Source organism: Vidua macroura, chromosome Z (assembly GCF_024509145.1).
Source record: "Vidua macroura isolate BioBank_ID:100142 chromosome Z, ASM2450914v1, whole genome shotgun sequence".
Taxonomy (NCBI): domain Eukaryota; kingdom Metazoa; phylum Chordata; class Aves; order Passeriformes; family Viduidae; genus Vidua; species Vidua macroura.
The window spans coordinates 42495219-42517941 of NC_071611.1; the positions used below are offsets into that span (position 1 = coordinate 42495219).

Sequence of the window (22723 nt, forward strand, 5' to 3'; positions counted from 1 at the left end):
TTGTTTGACAATGATGGACATTTACATTCCAATCATAGCCTTGACTGTATAGCCATGCTAGCATAGAGCCACTTGAAACTAATTGGTCTGGAATCTATGAAAAGCACTGCCAAAAATCCATGACTTCATGGCATTGAAGATCCCATTAAGCACTTTGCCCTACTTCAAATCATGATACATAGTTTGTTAAGTGTAAAATAAAGGAGACACTGACCCTCAGAAGCCCCAGGCAAGAACTATTCTCAGGAGTTTATCCAGTGTTATCATTGTGCCTGGCAGTTACCAACTTGACAGAACACTCATTGTGACAGAAATTCACCCTTCATAAACAGCAGAAATACAATAAAATCATTAGCCAGTACATCCTTCCCTGCTGAAAATTCAAACCTAGAACTCTTTACTAACAACAGAGCTTTCAGTCTCTGGTTAATGTATCTTTTTGTCTGAACACTTAAGAGTGTTGATAGTAGTTCAGATTAAAGGTCCAAGTAGATCAGGGTTTTGTATCTCACATTGTCTGAAAGTAGATGTCTTGGTAAGAATTCAAGAATTGGTCACACATGTGATAGTTTCCTGAACAATCACCCAGATTCCAAACATTTTTGCTTTAATACTGTAAATCATGTCTGAAACTTTCAAAATAGGCTAGGTAGTTTAGACTTGTATGTCCAACTAATGGTAGTGAAAGACATTTAAAAGACACTAAATAACTGGAAATTTTAGTGTTAGCATTCAAATAACTCAAAAAACACACACTATTTTCTAGACTGCAGCAAACATCTGGCTGATTATTAATCTAATTTTGATTGCCAACAAGCATGCAAGATGAAGTAGGAGCTGTTTAATTCTACGGTAATGCAGCATGATCATTCCATCATGCTGAGTAAGAGGAACCAGTGCCTATCTGAAAATTATTGTGATATCAGACAATAAAGCTACCTGCTTCAGTGCTTGATCTGATACTCTGGCGTCTGCCTTCATCTGAATCTTTGTGTATCAAATATCCATTCAAAGTGAAGTGAATGGCTGTTTGATCCATATTGTCCACTAGCTTGTATGCTCGTTCCTACAAAAGTAAAACCCAACAAAATCATAGAATCACAGATTCATAGAATCCTGGAATGGTTTAGGCTGGAAGGGATCTTAAAGAATATCTTGTTGTAACCTCACTGCCCTGAGCAGGGACACCTTCCCTAGCCCAGGTTGCTTAAAGCCCCATCCAACTCAGCTTTGAACACTCCCAGGGCTGCAGAATCCATAATTCTTCTGATTCACTGTTCCAGTGCCTCACCATCTTCACAGTAAAGAACAGCTGAATCTGTATAATTTAGTTTTGAGCTGCATCTAAAAGCAATCAGAAGCCACTAAAGAACACAGATGCTTCAATAGTTTGCTTACTTTGATTTGCTAACTATGTCAATCATAGTGTAGCACTGAGCTCACTTCTGTCATTGTGGAGAATTTGAAGATATGGATTACTGATCACCTGTCTATATACCACAAATATGGAAAACTTTAACTCCAAATGGAAGAGAAGGGCTTTATTTGATTCCACAAGACCGATTTCCTTTCTCTGGAATCATGTAATGGTAGCACAGAGGTGAGACAGACTTGGAAATATTTTGCTTGGTTTTCTCTTCTCTTAGATGTTGGTTTTGACAGGGATAATTTTCTTCACAGTATCTACTGTTATTTTGGGGCTGTATTTTGGATTTGTACTGAAAACAATGCTGATAACACAGGGATGTTTTAGTTATGGCTGAGCAGCACTTGCACAAAGTTCTGTTCCCTGCCCCACCTCATCACTAACTCACCCATCTGACCCCAAGGATATTCCATACCATTATGGTGGCACGCTTAGCATATAAATCTGGGGGAAAAAGAATGCTGAGGGGAAGAATAACAATGGGGCAGGGGGGGGATGTTTGGAATCGTGGTGTGTTTCTTACCAAGTAACCATTAAGTGACACGGAGCCCTGCTTTCCTAGGGATTGCTAAATATCTGCCTCAAGTGGTGAACTAATGCCTTCTTTTGCTTTATATAGCTTTTGCTTTCCCTATTAAACTGTCTTCATCTCAACCCATGAGTTTTCTCACTTCTACTCCTCTGATTCTCTCCTCTGTCCTGCCATGGGAGACTGAGTGAATGGCTGTGTGGGGTTCAATGGCCAGCTGGGATTAAACCACAACACTTTCCTAAAGTTGGGAATAATTCAATGCCAGAGTTGGAGGAGCTGTCCCCATGCCCCTTCTTTCAGGGCAAAGCCATCACTCTACCCTCCCCATGTGATTGTCTGTGTTGCTGGCTGTGTATGGTAGTGAGAAAAGGCTGCTCCAGGTGTGTACGCTGCACATATAAATGTGAAGGTGTGACTCTTGGATGTTTTCTAGCTGTCGGTTGCTGACTCCTACTCATCATGAATAAAGCATGTCAGTGATTTCACAAAACAAATTTCTGAGCTTTCCCATAATTCAATCTTCAAGTGTGGACATCGAGGCATAATTCTTACAGACTGAGAAAAGCCTTGCCTTTTGTCCTTTAACCACCACAGAATGGGAAAAGTAACTACCTGAGATTAGCTGCCTTAATTACCTTCACAACAGATCTTGTTCTGTAATTGTGATATCCTATTTCTAAATAAATGCATCAATGCTTTTAGACTTTTACCCTCTACAAAAACCCTTTAAGAGCCATCAGCAGTAAATATGTAATAAAATGTAGCCACATTAAAAGAAAATTTACTTGGTTATAAACCAAAAGAAAACACAAAACAAATTAATTGCAAAAAATTCCAGTTTTATGGGTCATGTCACACTTACTTTAAAGCTGAATCTGACGATATTCTGGGGAATATGGGGATTATTAGCTGTCAAGGTACGTGTAACTTCCTTTTTTAATTCCTTTGGAATGGAAACAAAAGTATTGTAAATAAAATTTCACTACTAATACAATCTACAGCAATAAATTTACCATGTTTATGCTCAGTTCTGTGATGCTCAGTTCACTGCAGATAACTCATATACAGCTGATGCCACCACAAGAACAGTGCTTGGGGCCAACCTGGCTCAGAGTGGAATCCAGAACAGTCATCCTGCTTCCTACTACAGTATTTCAATGGGCTTTTTTGATTTTAATTCTTATCTAAGATATAGTAGCACTTGAGAAATGCTAACTGCATTCTATAGGGTGACACAGACAACTTGTGTCTTTAAAATTTACACTGTCAAAAATAAACAATAAGCTCAGTGGCAGGATTGACCACCATGAACAAAAAAAAAGAAATACTGCTAACTATTTTTTAGTGCCGGAGTTGGGGCACTAAAACCATCCCTCTCACAGTGCTAGTTTAAGGACAGGGAACAATGCTAAAGCTTTCTAAGACAGTGAGAAGACAGAAACAATTGCAGTTTGAAGGGTGACCAATTGCAATGCTACTGAACCAACAGAAGAAATAGCAATAAAATTGTATGACACTTCCCTGTCCTGTGTATTGCACACAGCCACCTGAAAAGGTCAGGGCTGGCTCTGGGTCCTCCTTAACTGAGTGAAGCCCCAGCCCCATTTTCCCTTTGGGATTATCTCCAGGCCATTACAGTGTTTTAAGCCCAGAAGTGGGTTTCATAGCACATTCTCCCTGTTTTCTTGTTGAAGCCATTTCATATGGTACTGCAGACACTGTACTTCAGCAAGTACTGGAGTTTCACTTTTGCAGAATTTCCTCCAAAACCAATGGGTTTGGTTCTGCTTATGAAGTTTCATACACACGTCATGACAAGACAGGCATTGATTTACGCACATCTTCAGTCAGTTCCATCTGATCTGGGGATCTGACTGCAGCCCTTCCTGTTGACCAGTCCTCTCCCATTTCAGGGAAGTCATCTTCATCCTAGAACAGGAATGACAAGCTCAGAAATACAACAAGACTCTGACAGTTTTGCTCCCTGCCAAAGCAGCACTTCTTGAAGCACAGAACACAGAGATAAAAACAACATTCACCCACCCATCTTCGCTTTGAGCACAGCAGAAGAACACAAATGGCAGGCCAAAATCTGAAGATTTTCATATGGCTACACTTGCCAGCAGGAGTTCAGTGGGTTGGAGGAGCTGCAGTCTGAAGATAATTCCTGCCCTGGCACAAAACTGGATTAATTCCAATAACAAAATTCAAGTGATTCCACTTCAATCTCAGTTTAAAAGTTGGCAATTCTGTTTCCCTTGCCACATAGTACCCAAGAGTATTATAGGACTTAAGGACTCCTCAAGGGCACAAGCCAAGAACTTGCAATTAATCCTGACGTGTTATTTTATAGGCTACTCTTAGAATTTAGTTTGAAATACAAAGCTGCAGGGATGTGGCTCCTGGAGGAATGTTAACCAATTTCTTGCAAAGGCCAGCATGTCTCCATTCTCCCAACAACAGACTGCTGCTCTCCCTGGGCTAGCACTGGGTTCATGTCATGATATAAGGTCATTAAAAAGAAAATTAATCACTGCAGGAATGAATTTCAATTAATTGTCCTTACAGAAAAAAACTGTCAGAACACAAAACTGCTGATTAAAGTGCTTAACTGCTCCAGGCAAAATTTCTCCCTCAGTTCAAAATGTGTAATGAGTTGATTTAAAATAAACCAATCATTCCTGTAAACACAGTTCTCTCAGGCAAGCTAACTTTGCAGCCACACAAAGCTGAGGATGAGTCCAAGGTGCTTCAGCTTTTGGCTGAAGCCATAGAGGCTGGACCCAGCAATGCTTTGCTACCTGCAGAGTACCACAAAGGTAAAAAGCACAACACTGTGTCAAAATGTGCAGTGGCTGAAAGTAACAGAGAATTTTGCATATTCCAAGAGCCCAGGGAAAGTCACGGGCTGCAGCCTTTTTTCTTTCCCCAAGGGAGCTGAAATGAGGCAAGCTGTAAGGAAGGCCAGGCACTCTGATGCACAAGAGACGATGACTGCAGAACAGTTGTTTGTGATTTAATGCTCCCCACATGAATACTTGCTTGTAGGACATTTATCATACACAATTTGATGCCAGTTAGTTCAGTAGCTGTTTTCCCAAGTGAATCAGGTAAGAAGTATTGTGGTTTTAACATTTTTATTATATGATTTTCATTTAAAAGTAAATAACTTTCCATTTTTAAATAGTGAAAAGGGGAACATTTAATGAGACTGTGACTTGTCCCAAGAAAGTGAAAAGCTGTTTATCAATATGTCTATTTAAAGGCATGTACACTGTTCTTCCAACCCTGACATGGATCCTCCATCTTTCCCAATGGAGCTAAATAAGAGAAAGGTAGATTAAATCATGGTATTCAAATAATTTATTTGCCCAATAGTAAAAACATTACCATGAGTTATTATCAGCTTGTACTTATTTGTTAAGTGAATATGGGCTATACTTGAAATTTTCTAAACTGAGCAGGCAGATTTCTCACAGTCTGAGCCAGCTAGTATTTTGGAATTCACATCACAAACATCTTAATTTAATCTTTCATACTGCATTTTACCCAAATTGTGCCTTTGTTCCAGGTGATACTTTTTGTCCTAACTTGCTGGTGTACTTCCCTTCTCAGTGGAAACCTACAGCAACCTCTTACTGCTAAATCAATTGATATTTTACCAATTTTATTTTAAAACCCCTCATTGTTCAGATTAAATCTTTTTTGCATCTCATAGCTGAAAAAAGGAAAAAAGATTTTTTAAGACTTCAGAATCTTACCTTTTTTTTATGTCCAGCTTTACCAGCTTTTCCTGCCTTTCCGCCTGAAGGTCCACCTTGGCCCTAAAGTGAGAACACATCCAATGTAAACTTTCAAAGCACCTTCTTTCTGAATTTAACCAAATCAGAATAAAAGTTTTTTGCATGTTCCAATGGTATGTTTAAAAAGCTGAGTATGCCAGCATTCTGTCTATAATTTATTTGAAGTAAAACAGTCACTTTTACAACAAAAGACAGTGATTTTTCAGCAAGAAAAAATGCCGGGCTCTGTCTAGTAAAACACTACCAGTCTGTCCTAGTCTGTGATACACCCAAATGTCATAGACACATTTTAGTGCCTTGGTCAAACACACTAAAAGGCTGTTCCAGTTTTAAGCGCTTGCACGGCACAGGGAGCCCAAAGACAGTAGATCCACACCCACAAAGTCATGAGCACTGAGAAACCATGGGAAACACTGAAGAACAGCTGGGAAATGAACCACTGTCAACCCCCCTGCACACATGAAAGCACAGGAAAATTATTACAACAGGCTTTAAGGAAAAAATTAAATAGTTGTTTATAGGGTGCCTTACAGAGGGAGACTACCCTACCCAGAGGCAAGGAATAACAGAAGGGCATCACTGACCAAGATTTGTGAAAACTTAACAGAAAGTGGGAGAGGAAATGAAGAGGATCCTTTTGAGGAGATGGTGAGGGACAGACAGGACCATGAACCCTGAAGGAAAAGAGAGAGCTGGTAAATTGAGCAAAGGAAACAACACTAGAAACCTTGGCAAGAACAGTTTCAGGATGGGTCACAAATAACATTTGATAGTATGGATGAAAAAAATAGAGTTACTTAGAAAAAATGTTTGACTTTGTGACAGAAAAGAAGGGGATACTAGACAAGAGGGAAGGAAAACAAAGGGGTGAGAGAGTAAGCTCCCAAGGGCTGACTGATTGTCTTCAGAAGAACATTAGTGTATGCCTTTCAGCTCAGATCAAAGGTCTACATAGCCAAGTATCTCTCACCAACACTGTTCAAAAGAAAGTATCTATTTTATTCTCTCCAGGATGACCTCTTAGCTTGCCACAGGGACTTGAACCAGAAATGCTATCCTTTCTACTCCATACCAGTGAATCTTTTTTTCCAAAAATTTATTCTGTGATTTTGGAATCCATGCACATTTTTAGCATGCACAACTTCCACAGCAAGGACTCCCGCAGTACAACTACATAGTAATGCAAAGAACAACTGCTTGCTTTTTAAGTCTGCCATTTGTTTCTCTCACCTGGTTTTCCTCATTCTTCTTCTGGAAAGCCCCACTTTATCACAACATCTATTCTTCTTCTTGTCTTCTATATGTCTTAAGAACACTTTCAGGAACACAAGCCTCCACAGAGATTCATATACTCCTCCTCATTATGAAAATTAAATATTCACTTCCACCACCTACTTTCTAGGTACTAAACAATTAAGCTGCCGGAAAGACTTTGACCCAGAATCCCAAAGCATTGTTCATCAAGCCCCATTACTTGTTAAGTCTTGACAATAAGAACTCAGAAAATAAATATTTTCAGAGGACAACAAAGTTCAGCAAAAATGTGAGGCAGTGTCTCTGTGTTATTTCTCTTTGTACAAGCTAAGACACATAAAACTGCTGTTACTAACGAAGTATTAGGGATTATCTTTATTCCAGAAGATACATATTAAAAGCCGTGAAAAATGAGCAGAACAACACATTTCTATGCTTAGAAAATATGCCTCACTTCGAAATACAATTTTTTGTGATGCAGGTGGAGAAAATAAAAGTTATAACATTTCCTTTATAATCCCACCATGGGATGATTGCAGAGCAGAGAGGTTAAGAGATCTCATGTCACAACCACTACTGAGATGACTGGATCATGCAGCTGGCCTGTCTCTCCTGTGTGATTGCTTGGCAATTGGCAACAAGGGATTCTCTCTGACAAGGACCTTGTTATGTGTGAATTGATGTGACTTAAACAGGTTTTCAGGGCAGAATATTATTCAGATCCAAATCAAAATCAGATTCTTAATTTTATACATAAAACAAAGTCTACTTATTATTATCATTTGTAAATGGGTCTACAAAAGCATTTATCCATTAGCAAAGGCATTGCCAAGGCGATCTGAGATAATTGGTTTTAGCAGTTGCACAGATTTCAATTAACATAATAATCCGAAGAGCCACCTGTGAATAAATATCTGCAACAGTATTAAAATCTAAAAGTGAGACTAAAGAAAAGGTGCTATGAGTGCACCGTAAGGAAGCAACACAAAACCTGACCTGCTTCCCCTACCATAAATAGTTTGTAGAGTAGAACATGAACAATTTTTCTAATCAACCAGGGACCTGTGGCTAGTTGGCTTTATTTCCCTTGTCTTTGTACATTACTATCATGGTTTTATGACTGGAATTTAATGATGCAGTACAGGCCTGGAATGATAGAGAGACCCTGAGGAGACTCAGGATATGGCACAGAGGAGTACAGGTAGGGGATGATAAGATATGGAGCACATACTCGATATCACAGACCCCACAGCTGTAAGCATCCAACCACTGTCCAGTTAGAGAATTGCAGATCTGCAGACAGGGGAACCAAAGAAAATCTGGTTTAGGGGTAGCAAAGAAGCAAAAAAATAGTATCTAGCACTGAAAAAGCACCATATGCATTAATATCAGGTGTAATGTGGAGCACCAGACCAACAGAAAAAGGGAAACGTGAAAATATATTAGCTAGCATATAAAAGAAACTCCAGGTGAAGAAGAAACCATCAAAATGGACATCTTAATCCTCCCCAGTGAAGGTCTCCAGTTGCTGACAACTTATCATAACATCCCCACCAATACCACCACCAACCACAAAATCAAACCATCAACTTTAGGAATCAGAGCACTGGAAGAAGGGTGAGCACAATACCAGAAAAGAGGTAGAAACTGGGAAGCTTTCATGCAATAACTTTAACTACAGTATCACAATTAATGATTTTTTTTTCACAGAATTACTTTTTATTTTCTTTAATGAATACATCTGGATAAATGATAATGTTTAGACTAAAATTTCAGTCACACTGACATGAAATTTTTAGTTTTATAAGTTGTGCCTTCTCTTTGCCCATAAACAAGATTTTGAGTGCAACAAAGTTTACAGACTATTGCAAAATACAGAACCAGGCTCTGAAAGTCATAGCTTTGACCCTATGCATGTTTTTAACCTTTATCAAAGGACAGCTGTTGTGTATGACTGGGAGAGGGTGTTCAAGGAAGAGGTTTCATTTCATCTGTCAATGAGATATGCCAGCCTTCTCCATGCCTTACGCCTACTTTCCTACCAGCCTCTACTTGCTGACTGTGACAGTTTGGTTTGGGGCTCCCTGGAACTAAGCCAAGTAGTCCCCTACAGCAGGGAGCAAGCACATGACTGACATGACACAAAATTATTATGTCTGGTATTTTGAACTGAAGAAGTTCCAACCACTCCATCCAACCTAAACAGTTATGCTTCAGAACTACTTTGTTATGATTCTTGGTCAAATGATGCACTGCATGGACGCAGCCCATGCCAAAGACATGATAAACCTGAAGTGGGAGGATGGGAGCCAGCAGACAGAGATCATTGTGGGTCTGGGGCATTCTTCCATGTGTGGTCTACAAAGGTAGGACAGCCATACCTGGAGCAGTCTAAGAAGGAGTTGGTCCTTAGCTTATTCTGGGATTGTTCAGCAAAACTCTCATCTCCTGCCCAGATAAAACATCCCTCACAATGCAGAGGCCTACTTCAACAACAATGAAAGTTGAATTACTTTTTTGCTGGATATTCTGGACTCTTGCAAATGAAGGTAGAGACTCTAGCTCCAGTTGACTCAGTACTCTATTGAAGTCAGCATAAAAAGCAAAGACATACTTTGCTCTGCAAGCATCATTCCTGCTACTGCCACCTATGCTACAGAAGGCTCATCCCAAAGTATCTCAAACTTTTGGAACCCAGCTGGAAGGTGGCACAAAGATGAAAAAATAAGAAGAGGAAAGATGAGAGCCTAGTATTTTGGCAATATTAGCAGTAGGTAAAGGTCATCAAAAGTAGTAGATCTGTTTAAAATTATTACAAGAAGGAAGCTGGGGAGCAAACCTAAGTCAGTCAAGAATACAAAATCTTTTACTCTGTCTTCTAATTCAGATAATAGCACAGACAATACTGCTGTGCTGCTTGATAAAAAGAGCAGTCCTGACATCTCTTTTTATTGCTGTATCTGTGCTCTGTTCTTTTGCTGGTTTTTTTTTTTGCAAACTCCCACTCTCTGTAAATCTTTCCAAAGACAGAACACTTTCCTTTTTCATACCTTTTCTTAAAAGTTCTTTCTGCCACATTAGCTGTAAAGAATCCTCAATATCACCTAGGTAGATTGTGTCCTGCCACCATGGCTTCCTCATTCTTCTTTTTACTGTAACAATGCATTACCTGTAAACCATGATTAAAAATGTAACCCTTTTGCTCTGACAGCTACCTAAATATATCACACAGTGTTCATACGATAGGGAAGAATTCACGACCACATCTGCAATACAAATAAAAAATAAATTATAACTGTGAATCAACATAATGACTGTATATTCACCAGTAAGACATTTACAATAACTTGCCTTCATATACATGTTTAAAATTCAAGCACATTTTTGTGTATCACATTAGCTATACGGGGAAAAAAAAATAACTGACTATTATTAACATCTCAAAGAGAAGCATTCAGAACTTAGAAAATGTGAGAATTAAGGTTGCCGGGGAAACATTCATTTCATTCCATTAGGCACAGGCATTATGATACACAGCTTAATTCCATAGTCACACACTTTGTTTTTTGTAGGTTTCCTGCCTCACTTCAGTCCTCTCAGGGTATGTTGCTATCGATTATTGGTTTATATTGTTCAGCATCTAAAGTGGTGGGGGCTTTTTGGAATCCATAGCCTAAGTCAGACATCCAACAAAGAACTAATCAATCCAAATAGTTACATTTTAGCAAATTCTAGATTAACTAAAGATGGTTTTGCTACAGGAAAAAAAAATCAATAGTCTTCCTAAATCTTCCTAATAAATGTGCTCCTATCTCTGGCTTTAATAATAACATTAATTAATGAGGAGTGTGAATAATCATAAGGAATTTATATTAGGAAAAAAAAAAAGCAGACATGGTTGCTAGGGAACTAAGAAACAGGCAGGAGGCATTAAGGAGCTTCTCTTCTCACCTTCAGATCACCATCGTGACTCTGACCACGCCGGGAGATACTCAAGTGCTCCAGAGAAAAATGCCAGAGTCAGAATTAATGGAGGCTAATCATGCTTTACTCTGATGACTATCTTACATTGAATAAATTAACAGATTGCCACACTTCCAACTGCAAAAAGACATTAGAAGCCCGTAACAGCCACAGTACTTAAATGAAGGCTACAGAAAACCCAAGTTACTGTTTCTTTCTGGATCTTTCTTCCAGGGTGTGTGTTATAGAAGCACCAAGGAATTCTTCCCTGGGCCAGACATCTCCTATGCTACAAGACAAATTGACTATAGACTACAGCAAAGATACCATAATCCAACAGGACAATAAAAATGAAAAGAGGAGACAGATGACAAGTGATGTTTTAAATGCCATTTAATATTCCTTTCCCTTCTCACAGCTCCCTCTATCGCAGACAAGCCACCAAGACGTACAAATAGCTGCAAAATCAAGTCTTTCAGCAGGGAGTCTTCCTGCTGCTCAGCTATCCAACAAGCATTTACAATTGTATTTTGGGTAGCATGTCACAAATTAAATTAAATATATAGTAGTCATAAAATAGGAAAACAAAAATAAGAATAAACTACTGGTGACTTTTAAAGACCAGTGCTGTAAATGAAAAAGAAGTTTTAAAAGAAAGCCCTACCAGGCTGGCATTTCATAAGAGGTATAATATTTCTGCATCCTAAAAGAAAAAGATAGTGAGGGCAACCATCAAAGACTTGCAATGTTTAATAGAAGTTTTGCCTTCAACTCCCTAGTAATGTTACCAGATTACCCTGCAATGAAGAAAATAAAAAAATCGCACTCAACCATACATTCAGGTCTTGTTCTTCTTGTTTACTCTATCCACATTTTTTTTTCACATTGCTTTCCCTTTTACTGGTGACATGACAGTCACTAATTGCTGATCAAAGACTCATTAATTGAATTTATACAAAACAGACAGGACTATCAGTACCTACTGCTATTCAGTATTCTTGACTGAATATCAAAAGCTCTGAAGTTTTTTCCACTTCTGTTTCCTTCTGAACTGCTTTTTCTAGAGCCCTGCTTTTCAATTATTTTGTCATTTGCTGCACAAATTCTCTGACTTGTCTGTGGCAATTCTGGTGATAACTAAATCATCCTGGTAACCTAGGAAGTAGAGATTTAATCTCAAGAGACAGTGTTCATTTAAAACCAGGTTGAATCCTGAATTGGTGAGCACAGAAATCCTCCTGGAAAAATTTGCCTATTCCTCAGGTTCAGTTCCAAGGCCAGCCCTGTCTATCCAATCAGGAGATGCAATGATTGCTACCACATGTACTGTGCTGCCATCCAGGATAAGGGCTGTCACTACAGCCTTACACAGATGACTGGTACATCTTTCTCCCTTACTGCTGGATTAAACTGCCCCTTTTAGACTAGCTCTTGTAATGGGTCACTGTATGGTGAGGAGCCAGACACCACTATTCAGTGACTCCTTGAGAAATGTAAAATTTCTCCTTATGCTTAAAGCATAAGTAGACCTGGACTCAGAGATTCAGCCTAAAATAACAGAGAACTCAATAGCAGGGATGATGCAGCTGGTCACTCTGACAAGCTGAAGTGTCAATTCATATTAAGCAAATTTTCCAAGAGCTGAAAACTGATTACATATTAATGAAACACTCATGAGGACAAATGACAAACCCAGACTATATTTTTTAAAATATCATTAAAGAGACATTCCTGCAGTCTTTCTGCTCCCCATGCTAGTTGTCACCATAATACAATTAGGCTACAAGGCTGAGCAATCACGGAATGCTCCTATTAAGTTTAGTTCATCTTCCTGAGCAGAGACAGTCATTTCCACTTCCTCTACAGCACAGCACAGAGATTAACTAGAATTGTGGGGAAAAATATAGTGTACTTGTAAGGTAGTAATGTGCTTGTTGGATTCTGAAAGAAAGAGGTAGAGACATTATGAGCGCTAAGCCTGGCACTTCTGTAAAACAATTTTGTAAGTTTCCTGCTAGCTTTTTATTCACGTTTTGAGTATTAGCAAACTCCATAGTAAACCACCAGTTGGCACAAGGAGCAAGAAATCACAGCATGGAAACAAAGTCACATCCAGCTTGCCCTGTAGAAGATATTTATTTGCACACACTAGGGATGCCAATTTAAGAGCTATTTGCCAATACATTCTACAATGCTTTCTGAGCAACATTAAATGGAATGTTTGTTTTATACTCCATGGATATTTTAATGCATGTATAAGAAGTAAGCACCTTAAAAGCCTTCTCAGGGGAATAAAAAAATAGAAAATAAAAAAATTACAAAAAAGTAAACTGTGTCTCATTGTTTTCTGTATTTGGGGAAGAGGTCTATTTGTTTCTTTTATGACTTTCTGAACAGCAAAGAAGCTGTTTTAATGTCAGTGGGTGTGCAAGACCACAAGGGTAACAAGAAATGCCTCTCTGTCCTAATTCAGACCCTTTCTTAACACTGCTTAAGTGATCTGTTCCTGCAGTGGGGTTAACCCTAACTCATAAGACTGAAGAGTCTGGTTCTGTATTTTAAATGCTAAATGTATGCAAGGTCTTCTAAGGAACCATAATGAGATCTTGCTTCTCCTTGAGGTGGGTGCAGCCACAGAGGTACACATTAGCACAGGGTGCTCAACACAGCTGACTCAAGGATTTTCCTGGAGCTACATAGCAAAGGCATGGAAATCTGAAACAAACACCTGTCAAACATGTTCAAAATAACAATCTCAAAATCACTGGCCACTTTCTGTCATCACCCGGAACCACACACAGGACTGACACAAGACCCACAGGGTCCTGTTACCTGCCCCAACACTTTCTGCATTTCCATGCACATGCCACACATCTCTGCTGTTAACACTACACTTCCGAGTGTCCTGCTTGCCATGCTCAAGACCTCTTTTTTCAGGAAAGCTGAGAATCTGATGCACTCATTCCCTTCATTCTGATGCAGGAAAGTTGGCTTAGGCCTTTCCAGAATTCCACATCCCTACAAAAAGCTGTTGAGATCAATTGTACATAACATATTTCAGATATGAAAGGAATGGTGTTATTGACATACAGAACATACATAGGTGTTATTTCCAAAGCTGCATTGGAAGCACAAAGATCCAGACATACAGCACTATTTTAAGACTTTGAACATTGAAATACTAGAATTTCTTATTAGTGTACAGAAACATATGAAAGCCTACAGGCATTTATAAATTTGACTTGGTCAAGTCAAGTAATTCATCTGGAACACCACAGACTTTAATTCTTATGATCAGTGCAGCTTTGACATATCTTCACCCATCAGGTGACTGGAGACTGAGCTGGAGGCAGAAATCATCTGGATAAAGAAAAAAAGGAGTGAAATAAAGCAAGAAACTGATGTTAGAGGAGAATGTAGATACAAGACAGACACAGAAGAGCACACAACCCACACATAAGGAGAAGAAGAAAAAAACCAAGATTTATTACAAAGTATGAGAAGAACATGGAGTCATGAAAGCAGAGGAGGAGCTGGAAGTGATATATGGTAAAATGGAACAGGTGTACAGGTAAGTACACCTTACACCCAGCTTTGAGAACAATCTCAGGAAGAAAATTTCTAAAGTGAAAGCAGTCAGCAGTGAAAAACCTAAGAGGCAGAGCAGAATAAAGCAATATATAAAAACTAGAGGAATAAAAAGCACAAGGACAGGGGAAAAGAGCATAATACTACAGAAGAATTCTTGTCAATAATTGGAATCTAAACCTTGATCCACCAATTAGTTTTACAGTGGCCACTATGGCCAAGTAGATATCAAACATCAGGCCCTGGCTGGGCAGCGAGTAGTGCAAAGGCATTCACGCCCCACACTCCCAAAGCCACTGAGATGTATCTGTACTGTGAGTCAAGGAAAATGAGGCAAAAGCCTCCGGATTCAGGGCCAGTCAACCACAAAATTCCTCCACTGTGACAATATTCTAGCAGATAAAATGATGTGAAACAGAAATCAGATTTAACAAGCTCAAGGGAAATATGGGAAATGTAATAAAGGACAAGTTAAAATTATTGCTTTTTAAGTTATTGTGATGAAAGTTATGTGAAAAGCCAAACATCCTCAGAGTTTAAACAGTTCATGATGTTTCAAGAGCTTTAAAAGAAAAGGAATGCCTGCACAGCACATTAAGTTTTTCAAACAACATGTCAATTGAAGTCTCTCCATTTCAGAGTATTGAGATAATGGCTACAGAAAATTATTTAAAATATTTATGTGAAAATTCTGAAAATAAAATAAACTGAAATTCAGAGCAAGCATTTCATCCCTAGTTTAGTATGCATCATTATTAATGGGGTTTTTACAATTTTAGCATAAACATCTTTATTATCTAGGACTGGATGTGAGTTTTGATTCTGAGTTTTTGCCCTTTGAAAACATTATAAAGCCCTGTGTATATTGGTACTTATTAGTACTTACTAGGGAATTAGGAATGTCAGTGATCCTCTCACTCTTGCTTACACGCCTGCTAACCCTCCTCCCACCAAGTCTAACATCAAGCGTGTTGGGATTGATCTAAACATGTTAACAAAATGGTTTTATCAGCCAGGCCATCATCTGCTTTTAAATTAAACACTTTGATACTGCAGTAGCAGAAAAGATGCAGGAATTACTCAAATCAATCTGAGTTTTTCATCCTAAAAGAGGATGCACGCAGACATGTCTACACAGAGCCCAAAGGGTTACAATGAGGTCTCACAGACAGAGACCCCACAGCAGACTAGGCTTAGGGCCAGGAAGGGTAGCAAATGACTCCTCTTCATTGCTTGAGCTGAGCAAAGACCAAATAGCAATGCAAAAGCAAAGAGACAAAACTCACAGCTGGGTATAACTAAGAATTATTTTTTTTTTTTTTAAGGAAAAGGATTTTATCCTGTGTTCTCAGGGTCTCTGGAAGATCCTTGGGCAGGCTGGAGATACCTTGAGCACATTAGAACCTGCTTTGGAAGGAGTGTTGCATACTAGAAGTGTGATGAAATGGCTTGACAATGTCTGAGGACTGAACAGGACGGTGACAGAGGGGTGCTGCAGCTTTGGGACAGGCTGGTTTGAACAGCTGTGTAATGCCACAGAACTCTCAGGGTATCACGGGCAGCTGAAGGGACAGCATGACACAATATGATGCAGCCAGGACTCAACAAGTCCAAGAGGGGCTGTGCTGACTCCACTGCCACACCCAGCCCTGTGGGTTACAGCTCTGTGGGGCAACCTGAGCTATCACTTCCACCCCTCAGCTCTGCTTAGTAGGACTCGGGTGTATTGGCAGGTGACAAGGTGACTGTGAGTCCACAGTGTGCCCGTGCTGCCAGTGATATCCTGTGGTGCATCAGGTGGCCAGCCGATCAAGGGAGGTGATCCTGCCCCTCTACTCAGCCCTGGTGAGGGCACATCTGGAGTGCTCTGTCTCCTTCTGGGCCCCTCAGCACAAGGAAAACAAGGAACTACTGGAGAGGGTCCAGCAGAGGCTACAAGGATGATCTGGGGTCTGAAACATCTCTTTTATGAGGAGACATTGCATGTCCTCATGCACTGCTGGCCCCGTTCAATCTGGAGAAGACTGAGAGGGGATTTCATTAATGCACATAAATAGATCAAAGATGGGTGACAAGGAGATGGTGCCAGACTCTTTTCAGTGGTACCCAGAGACAGGACAAGCAGCAGTGTCCATAAACTAAAACACAAGAAACTCCACCTCCACTTGAGGAAGAACTTCTTTACACTGAGGGTGGCAGAGCACTGGAACAGCTGTGCAGGGAGGTTGTAGAATTTCCCTCTCTGGAGACATTCCAACCCCACCTGGATGCGTTCCTGTGTCACCTGCTCCAGGTGACCCTGCCTTGGCAGGGGGGTTGGACTGAGTGATCTCCAGGGATCCCTTCCAGCCCTGATGATCCCTCTGTGGTTCTGTGAACCCGGAGGGAAAGATCTGTGCTGCATGCAGTGACGTCACCGGTGGCGGTTTGGGTAACGGTGACGTCACCGCCGATGTCACACCTGGGATAGAGCTCAGAGAAGGAGCCGGGGGTAACAGGGTCACACCGGGGCTGCACAGCGACCTTCCTTCTGGTGGGCCGCCAACTCCTGCGAGGCGCCGCAGTGACGCAGAGGCCGCCATTCGGGTGTGACGTCATGGCGCGTGTGGTGACGCCACCATGGCACTGCCACCACGGGAGTGCGGCAAGCCCTTACCTGCCGGCGCTTGTCGGCCGCCTTGGGAGGCATCGCCGTCCCTCTCTGCTGCCAGCGGACAGCCCTCGCTGCAATCCCGCGCCCACCCGGCACGCCGGAAGTTTTTGGCAGCAGCCACGGCAACGCGCCGGAAGCGGCAAATGGACCCGGCCATTCCCCCAACCCCCTCGCTCTCCCCTCGAGAGGAAATGGTACATCCCAGCTGCCGCTGCAAAAAGAGCACCGCAGCCCAGCGAGAGCGACGACGGACCCCGCCCCTTGATGAATATTCAAATAGGGCGGGGCCACTGGAAGCGGAGCAGCTGGGCCTCGACCTGGTGACCGCAGCCTCGAGCCCTCCCGGTTCATAAATATTCAATGACGGGGCAGGCCTCGGGGAACGGAGTGACCGGGCACGAAACTGGTTGCAGCGGTCGTGCCCTCGAATGACTATTCAAAAGAAAGCGGGGCCGCAGGGAGACCACCGCTCGGTCACCGACGACAGCGCTCCCGCCCCTCATGAATATTCAGAAGGGCGGGGCAGCGGAACCCAGCATCCGGTCCCCGAGAGAGGGCCAGTGGCCCCGCCTTTCATGAATATTCAGAAGGGGCGGGCCGGCGGCCGGACCCGGAAGCGGCGCGGCTGAGTCACGGCGGCGGCGGTGGCGATGAGGCAGCCGCAGCCGCTGCCGTTGTCATTGTCGCCGTCGCCGTGCCCTCTCGGCGCCTGAGGAGCCGCCCGCGCCCGCCCGCCCTGCTCCCCGTGCTCCGCTCGCCGCCGCCGCCAAGATGATGGAGGAGATAGACCGGTTCCAGGTGCCCGCCGTGCGCGCCGAGATGCAGCCGCTGGTGAGGGGCGGGCGGGCGGAGCCGCGCTGTGCCCGGGTTGAAATGATCCCGGTGCCGAGGGGGTCGCGCACACGCCCTCGGGTGTCGGCGCTGTGGGCGCGGCGGTGCCGCCGTTATATAACGGGGTATCGTGGGCGCTGCCGCCATCCCCGGCGGGCCCGGGGCCGCTGCTGTGTCATCCCGGGCCATCCTCTTGGCCTGCCCTTATCCCCCCCCCACGCCTCTTCTCCTCCTTCTCGTCCTCCTCCCCCCGCGGTGTGTCCCCGAGCGCCGTCTGTAGCAGAAGCGGGCGGGGGCAGGCGGGCGGCTCCGCTCCTGCCGCAATGGAAACGCTGCTTCTCCCGGAGCATCCCGGGCTGATCTCCCGCCGCCGGGCACGGGAATGGCCCGGGGATGAGGGGGAAGCGGCGGAGGGACTGGGGAGCCCGGTTGTAGGCGCTGAGGACGGTTGGGTTTTTAATTGACTTCTACCGGATAGGTGAGGTCTGTGGAGGAATCGGGCGGTGTTTGTGCTCATCCCGGGCTGGGAGCTGCGGGGAGTGATGCTCCCCGGGGATAGCAGAGCTGCACGGGGTGGGTGTGAAGTTACAGGCGCTGTGAAGCCGCAGGACTTTCTCCGAGGATGGTTTTATAGCCTACTGTCGACACTAAGCTGCAGTAAGGAGATGCTCATCTTGTGTAAAGTCCAGGTGTTCTGCAAAGAAACATCTCTGTCAAAGTAGCTATGCTCATATTAAATTATTTGTGTAAGGAAAGCAATCTGTGAGGGTTTGATGCCATGCCACAGCATGTGCTTTTCGTATCCGGATGTTTTTTCACGTCGTAGACGCAATTATACTCAATTAATGAGCTCTGAAGAGCCTGACATAATGGTTGCACTACTACATGGTACCCTGGGGAATCTTTCAGAGAAGGAAGTCTGCAGGCTCACAGGACTTTGCAAATGTGTAAGTGAGCAGGTAGAGTGGTCCTGGGCTTTTGATAGCTTTTGAAATCAGTTTTGAAGGAAGGCCAGCTGGCTGGCAGCCAGGGGAGATGCTAGACCATCATCAAGTAGCGCAAGACTTATGAGCTTGTAGCTGCATTGCTCCAATGCCAAAGGTTTATTTGTGTATATGTTGTGCCCCATCTCCCTACCACAGAACTCTGGAATGTGTTTGCCCATTTCTGTTTTCTACCTGGAGGAGGTTTTCTTGTGTGTTCCCCTCCCCTTACTCCCGTGTTCCTGCCTGGAGGTGTGTTATTAGTAACCTGGGACCTGTTGAAATGCAGTTCTTCTTGGCATTAAAGTGAAAGCTGGACAACGAGCTCACTTGCTCAAGGTGTTGATTCCTTTTGGCACCTGAAGTAAGCAATTCCCACCTTGGCATCTGATTGTGTGAGACAGGCATATGAATTGTTTGGGAAGGTGGAAAGAACTTCAATGAAATACTTGCATAGTTCCTTTTGGCAGCAGGTGAGGATAGGTTGTTGCCAGGTATGTGCTAGCACTGAAGCACTTCTGAGATTTCTAATATATCAAACCATATGTTATTTATAGTTGATGTAAACACAACCTCAGTTCCTTGTTGCAGTTAGTGTTTGTAAGAAGTTGAGTGCACCATAAACGTCTTGTGAACAGAACAGCTCTTTGTCAAGGTCTACAGACTCAAATAATCCCTCAGTGGCAAGAAAAATATTTCTCTTACTGTGTGAATGTTTGTGTTGCATTCTGGGGTTGGTTATTTTTGTTTTGGTTTGTTTTTTGTTGGTTGTTTTTTTTTGGCTTCAAACCTTTGTGGTAGGGCAAAAAACTGTCCATACAAGCTGATATGGGCTTGTTGCATTCCCAACTTATTGTTGGTGTTTTCATATAGGTGATTTCAACAAATGTATCAAGAATGGCCGTCTTTATTTGTTTTACTGCAGGCATAGTAGTCAAAGTAGCAAGTTTGAAAAAGCTGTTGCCAGACAAAACAATACTCCTAAGTGTTTTCTAGAAACTCTGTAATAGTGGAAGAGTGGAATTTGCAGATACATGCATGTTTGCATAGACATGAACCAGGCAGAATCCAAACAGCTTCTCTGGTCCAACCCAGTTTTCTCGAGATATGATGGTGGATTGTGCAGCAGTGATAGTAAACATGGGAAACAGTTTCCTTCAACATGGAAGAATTAGAAAATTTTCACAAAGAGCTTTAACACTTTGCATTTAAAAAATACTCTGAATCTGTGCTTCAGGGCTTCAGTTCTTTTGTAACTACTGGAGCTCATAATGAAACCTTGTGGTTTTGGGGGTCTTGAGTGTTTGGAGGTCTACACGCACAATTTTTGTGACTGGGTGTATAGGATTTTTCCACAGGCATGGAAATGTTGACAATGGTCTCAGAAGTGGGATGTAGCAAGTGTGGTACAACATTTCTGGTGGTTTCCTCTGCTTTGTGGTTCCTGGTCTGTACTTTGCAGATAGGGACTTGCAAGAATCCTTGCAAGTCTGGGATTTATCATATTAATTTGTTTGGGTGCTGCAGTTCTGGCCAATACTACTGCTTTGTGCCATTACAATTACCATGTGTCTGTCATTTTCCCTCCCATTCTGTACTTTTAAGGTTGCGGTTTAAACACAGTTAACAAATAAATCACTCACAGCCACTTGCTCAGTTCCCTCCCACATCAGGATGGGGGAAAGAATCAGACAAGTAAAAGTGAGAAAACTTGTGGGTTGAGATGAAGGCAGTTTAATAAGTAAAGCTAAAACCATGCACACAAGCAAAGCAAAACAAGGAATTCATCCACCATTTCCTTTGGGCAGGCAGGTGTTCAGCCATGCCCAGAGAAAAAGGGAGGGCTCCATTACACCTGATGAATACTTGGGAAGATGAATACCATCATTCCCAACATCCCCCCTTGTCCTTTTTCTTCCTAGCTTTATATGTTGAGCATATGGTATGGAATATCTCTGTGGTCAGCTAGGGTCAGCTGTCCAATCCGTGTGCCTGTGCAACCTCTTGTGCACCCCCAGGCTCCTGGTTGGTGGGGTGGGGTGGGGTGAGAAACAGAAAAGGCCTTGATTCTGCAAATGCTGCCCAGAAATAACCAAAACATCCCTGTGTTATCAATACTGTTTTCAGCACAAACCCATAGTACACAAACAGCCCCATAGTAGCTGTTGTGAAGAAAATTAACTTTATCCCTGTCAAAATCAGCACAAAAGTACAGAATAACATTATAATCTCAGGATTTACTGTTTTCTTCCCAGTTTAAAAGCTTTCAGTTCCAATGGTCTCAGGGAGAGATGCATCTGTCACTCTTTTCCACATCCAGAAAGCTGAAGTAAACATTTGTTTTTCACATGCTACCTAAAAGTTTGTTTTTCACATGCTACCTAAAAGTGACTTGCCACTGAAGCTATATATAAAAATAAATGTTTCTAAACATTATTCCCTGCTAAAAGCAAACAAAGAAGGTCTATTGCTTGATTTATAGAGTATACACTAGATGAAATATTTTTTCATCCTGTTCCAACAGGAACAGGGTGTCCCAGGAAAGCACGGTTCCCTCTGAGTGCTGGCCAGTGTGTTACAGGTCCTGAAATGAGGTTTGTGAAGCTAGGGTTTGCTCAAAATCCTGAACTTTGTGTTGTTGACCAGCATGCATGCTTTTTGAATGTCTGTTCATCTGCATGGATAAAGTGTCATCTTAGCTTTTGATGTCTTTATACTGAACTCCAAGACAACTGCTGCTGATCTGCCTGGAAACCATCTGACATGTCTCCTGGTCTGCCCATCTTCAAAATTAAAAGATTGGCTTCTCTTTGGCATGTGGCTGCTATACCTTTCTTAGAATGCAGTGTGAAACCTTTCTGAACCCTTCCACCCTCCAGACCTGCCGCTGACACTTGCACTATTTATTGATCTAATAAATTGGTCTGTCAGGGGTGATAGTGTACTGATGTCTGGTGTCTACTGACAGTACATCCTGACAATAACCAGTATTTTATTTACAGAGCAGGGACAGATAACCTGACATGGCTTTTTGCAAAACTAAGTTCTTTAAAGCTTAAATGTGTCTGGTTGGGGAACATTGTCTCTTTGACAGCCTTTTCCCACCTAGATCTGTGTTGGCTTCCCATTGCAAGGCTAAGGGCAGCACCCAACTAGTACAGGCTGGACAAAGCCTACCAGAACCTCTGGTTGCTGTATGTCTCTCTAACATTTCCCTAATAACAAGTCAGGTAGGGATTTTGTTACAGAGCTGAGAGGTGTTTGGCCTACAGGTTGCATGTTGGCCAGGTCTGTCATGTGTGCCCTCCAATGCTTCACATTGGATGCAGTGATGGGAAATTAATGAAGTGGGTAGTCATTTTCTTCCTCTTTCCAGCTTGTTTGGCTAAGTATTGTGAAGTCAGGCAAGCTAGCTTGACTCTGTGTGACCTCTACAAATGTGTTTTGAGAACTGCTGGGTAACTGATGCAAACCCAAAGGAGAGGTTCAGCACAAGACTTAATGAGACAGAGTTGCTATGTACAGATGGACAAGGTGGCATACAGTACCTGGCAATCTGGTTTAAACTGGTTAAACATCATTGAATTGTCAGATGGGATGAGGCCCAGTGTTTTAAATCTTGAAGAAACACATTGCACTTTGCATATTGCACATTGCATATTTTGATGTTGTGGTACAGTGCTGTACATT

At 42.3% G+C, this 22723-nt stretch overlaps 3 protein-coding genes across 13 annotated transcripts in view; 1 reads left to right on the forward strand and 2 right to left on the reverse strand.

Moving 5' to 3' along the window:
• DNAI1 (dynein axonemal intermediate chain 1) overlaps positions 1-17982 on the reverse strand; it is a 138909-nt gene extending 120927 nt beyond the window's left edge. For 4 of the 6 annotated variants that reach the window (XM_054002477.1, XM_054002474.1, XM_054002478.1 and 1 more), the window contains exons 1-5: positions 17223-17982; positions 5720-5782; positions 3798-3887; positions 2821-2901; positions 940-1066 (exon numbers count right to left, since the gene is read on the reverse strand). In XM_054002477.1, the coding sequence (XP_053858452.1) occupies positions 940-1066; positions 2821-2901; positions 3798-3887; positions 5720-5782; positions 17223-17570 (709 nt within the window). In that variant the 5' untranslated portion in view covers positions 17571-17982. The remainder of the gene's footprint in view (positions 1-939; positions 1067-2820; positions 2902-3797; positions 3888-5719; positions 5783-17222) is intronic. The other 2 variants (XM_054002475.1, XM_054002473.1) reach the window with 1 other exon arrangement.
• Positions 14221-17211, reverse strand: LOC128821433 (uncharacterized). Of its 4 annotated transcripts, XM_054002481.1 has the most exons (3): positions 16726-17211; positions 15453-15548; positions 14221-14338 (listed from the first exon to the last, which is right to left on the reverse strand). In XM_054002481.1, the coding sequence occupies exons 1-3, from the start codon at positions 17146-17148 to the stop codon at positions 14273-14275; spliced, it is 585 nt and encodes a 194-aa protein (XP_053858456.1). In that variant the 5' UTR covers positions 17149-17211; the 3' UTR covers positions 14221-14272. The 4 variants fall into 4 exon arrangements, with proteins under 4 accessions (XP_053858456.1, XP_053858458.1, XP_053858457.1 ...); XM_054002483.1 differs by lacking the exon at positions 15453-15548 and having other exon boundaries at positions 16830-17211; XM_054002482.1 differs by lacking the exon at positions 15453-15548.
• The window catches only part of FAM219A (family with sequence similarity 219 member A), an 85323-nt gene continuing 80565 nt past the window's right edge, over positions 17966-22723 (forward strand). For 2 of the 3 annotated variants that reach the window (XM_054002484.1, XM_054002485.1), the window contains exon 1: positions 17979-18050. In XM_054002484.1, the coding sequence (XP_053858459.1) occupies positions 17991-18050 (60 nt within the window). In that variant the 5' untranslated portion in view covers positions 17979-17990. Of the gene's footprint in view, positions 18051-22723 lie in introns of all 3 variants that reach the window. The other variant, XM_054002487.1, reaches the window with a different exon arrangement.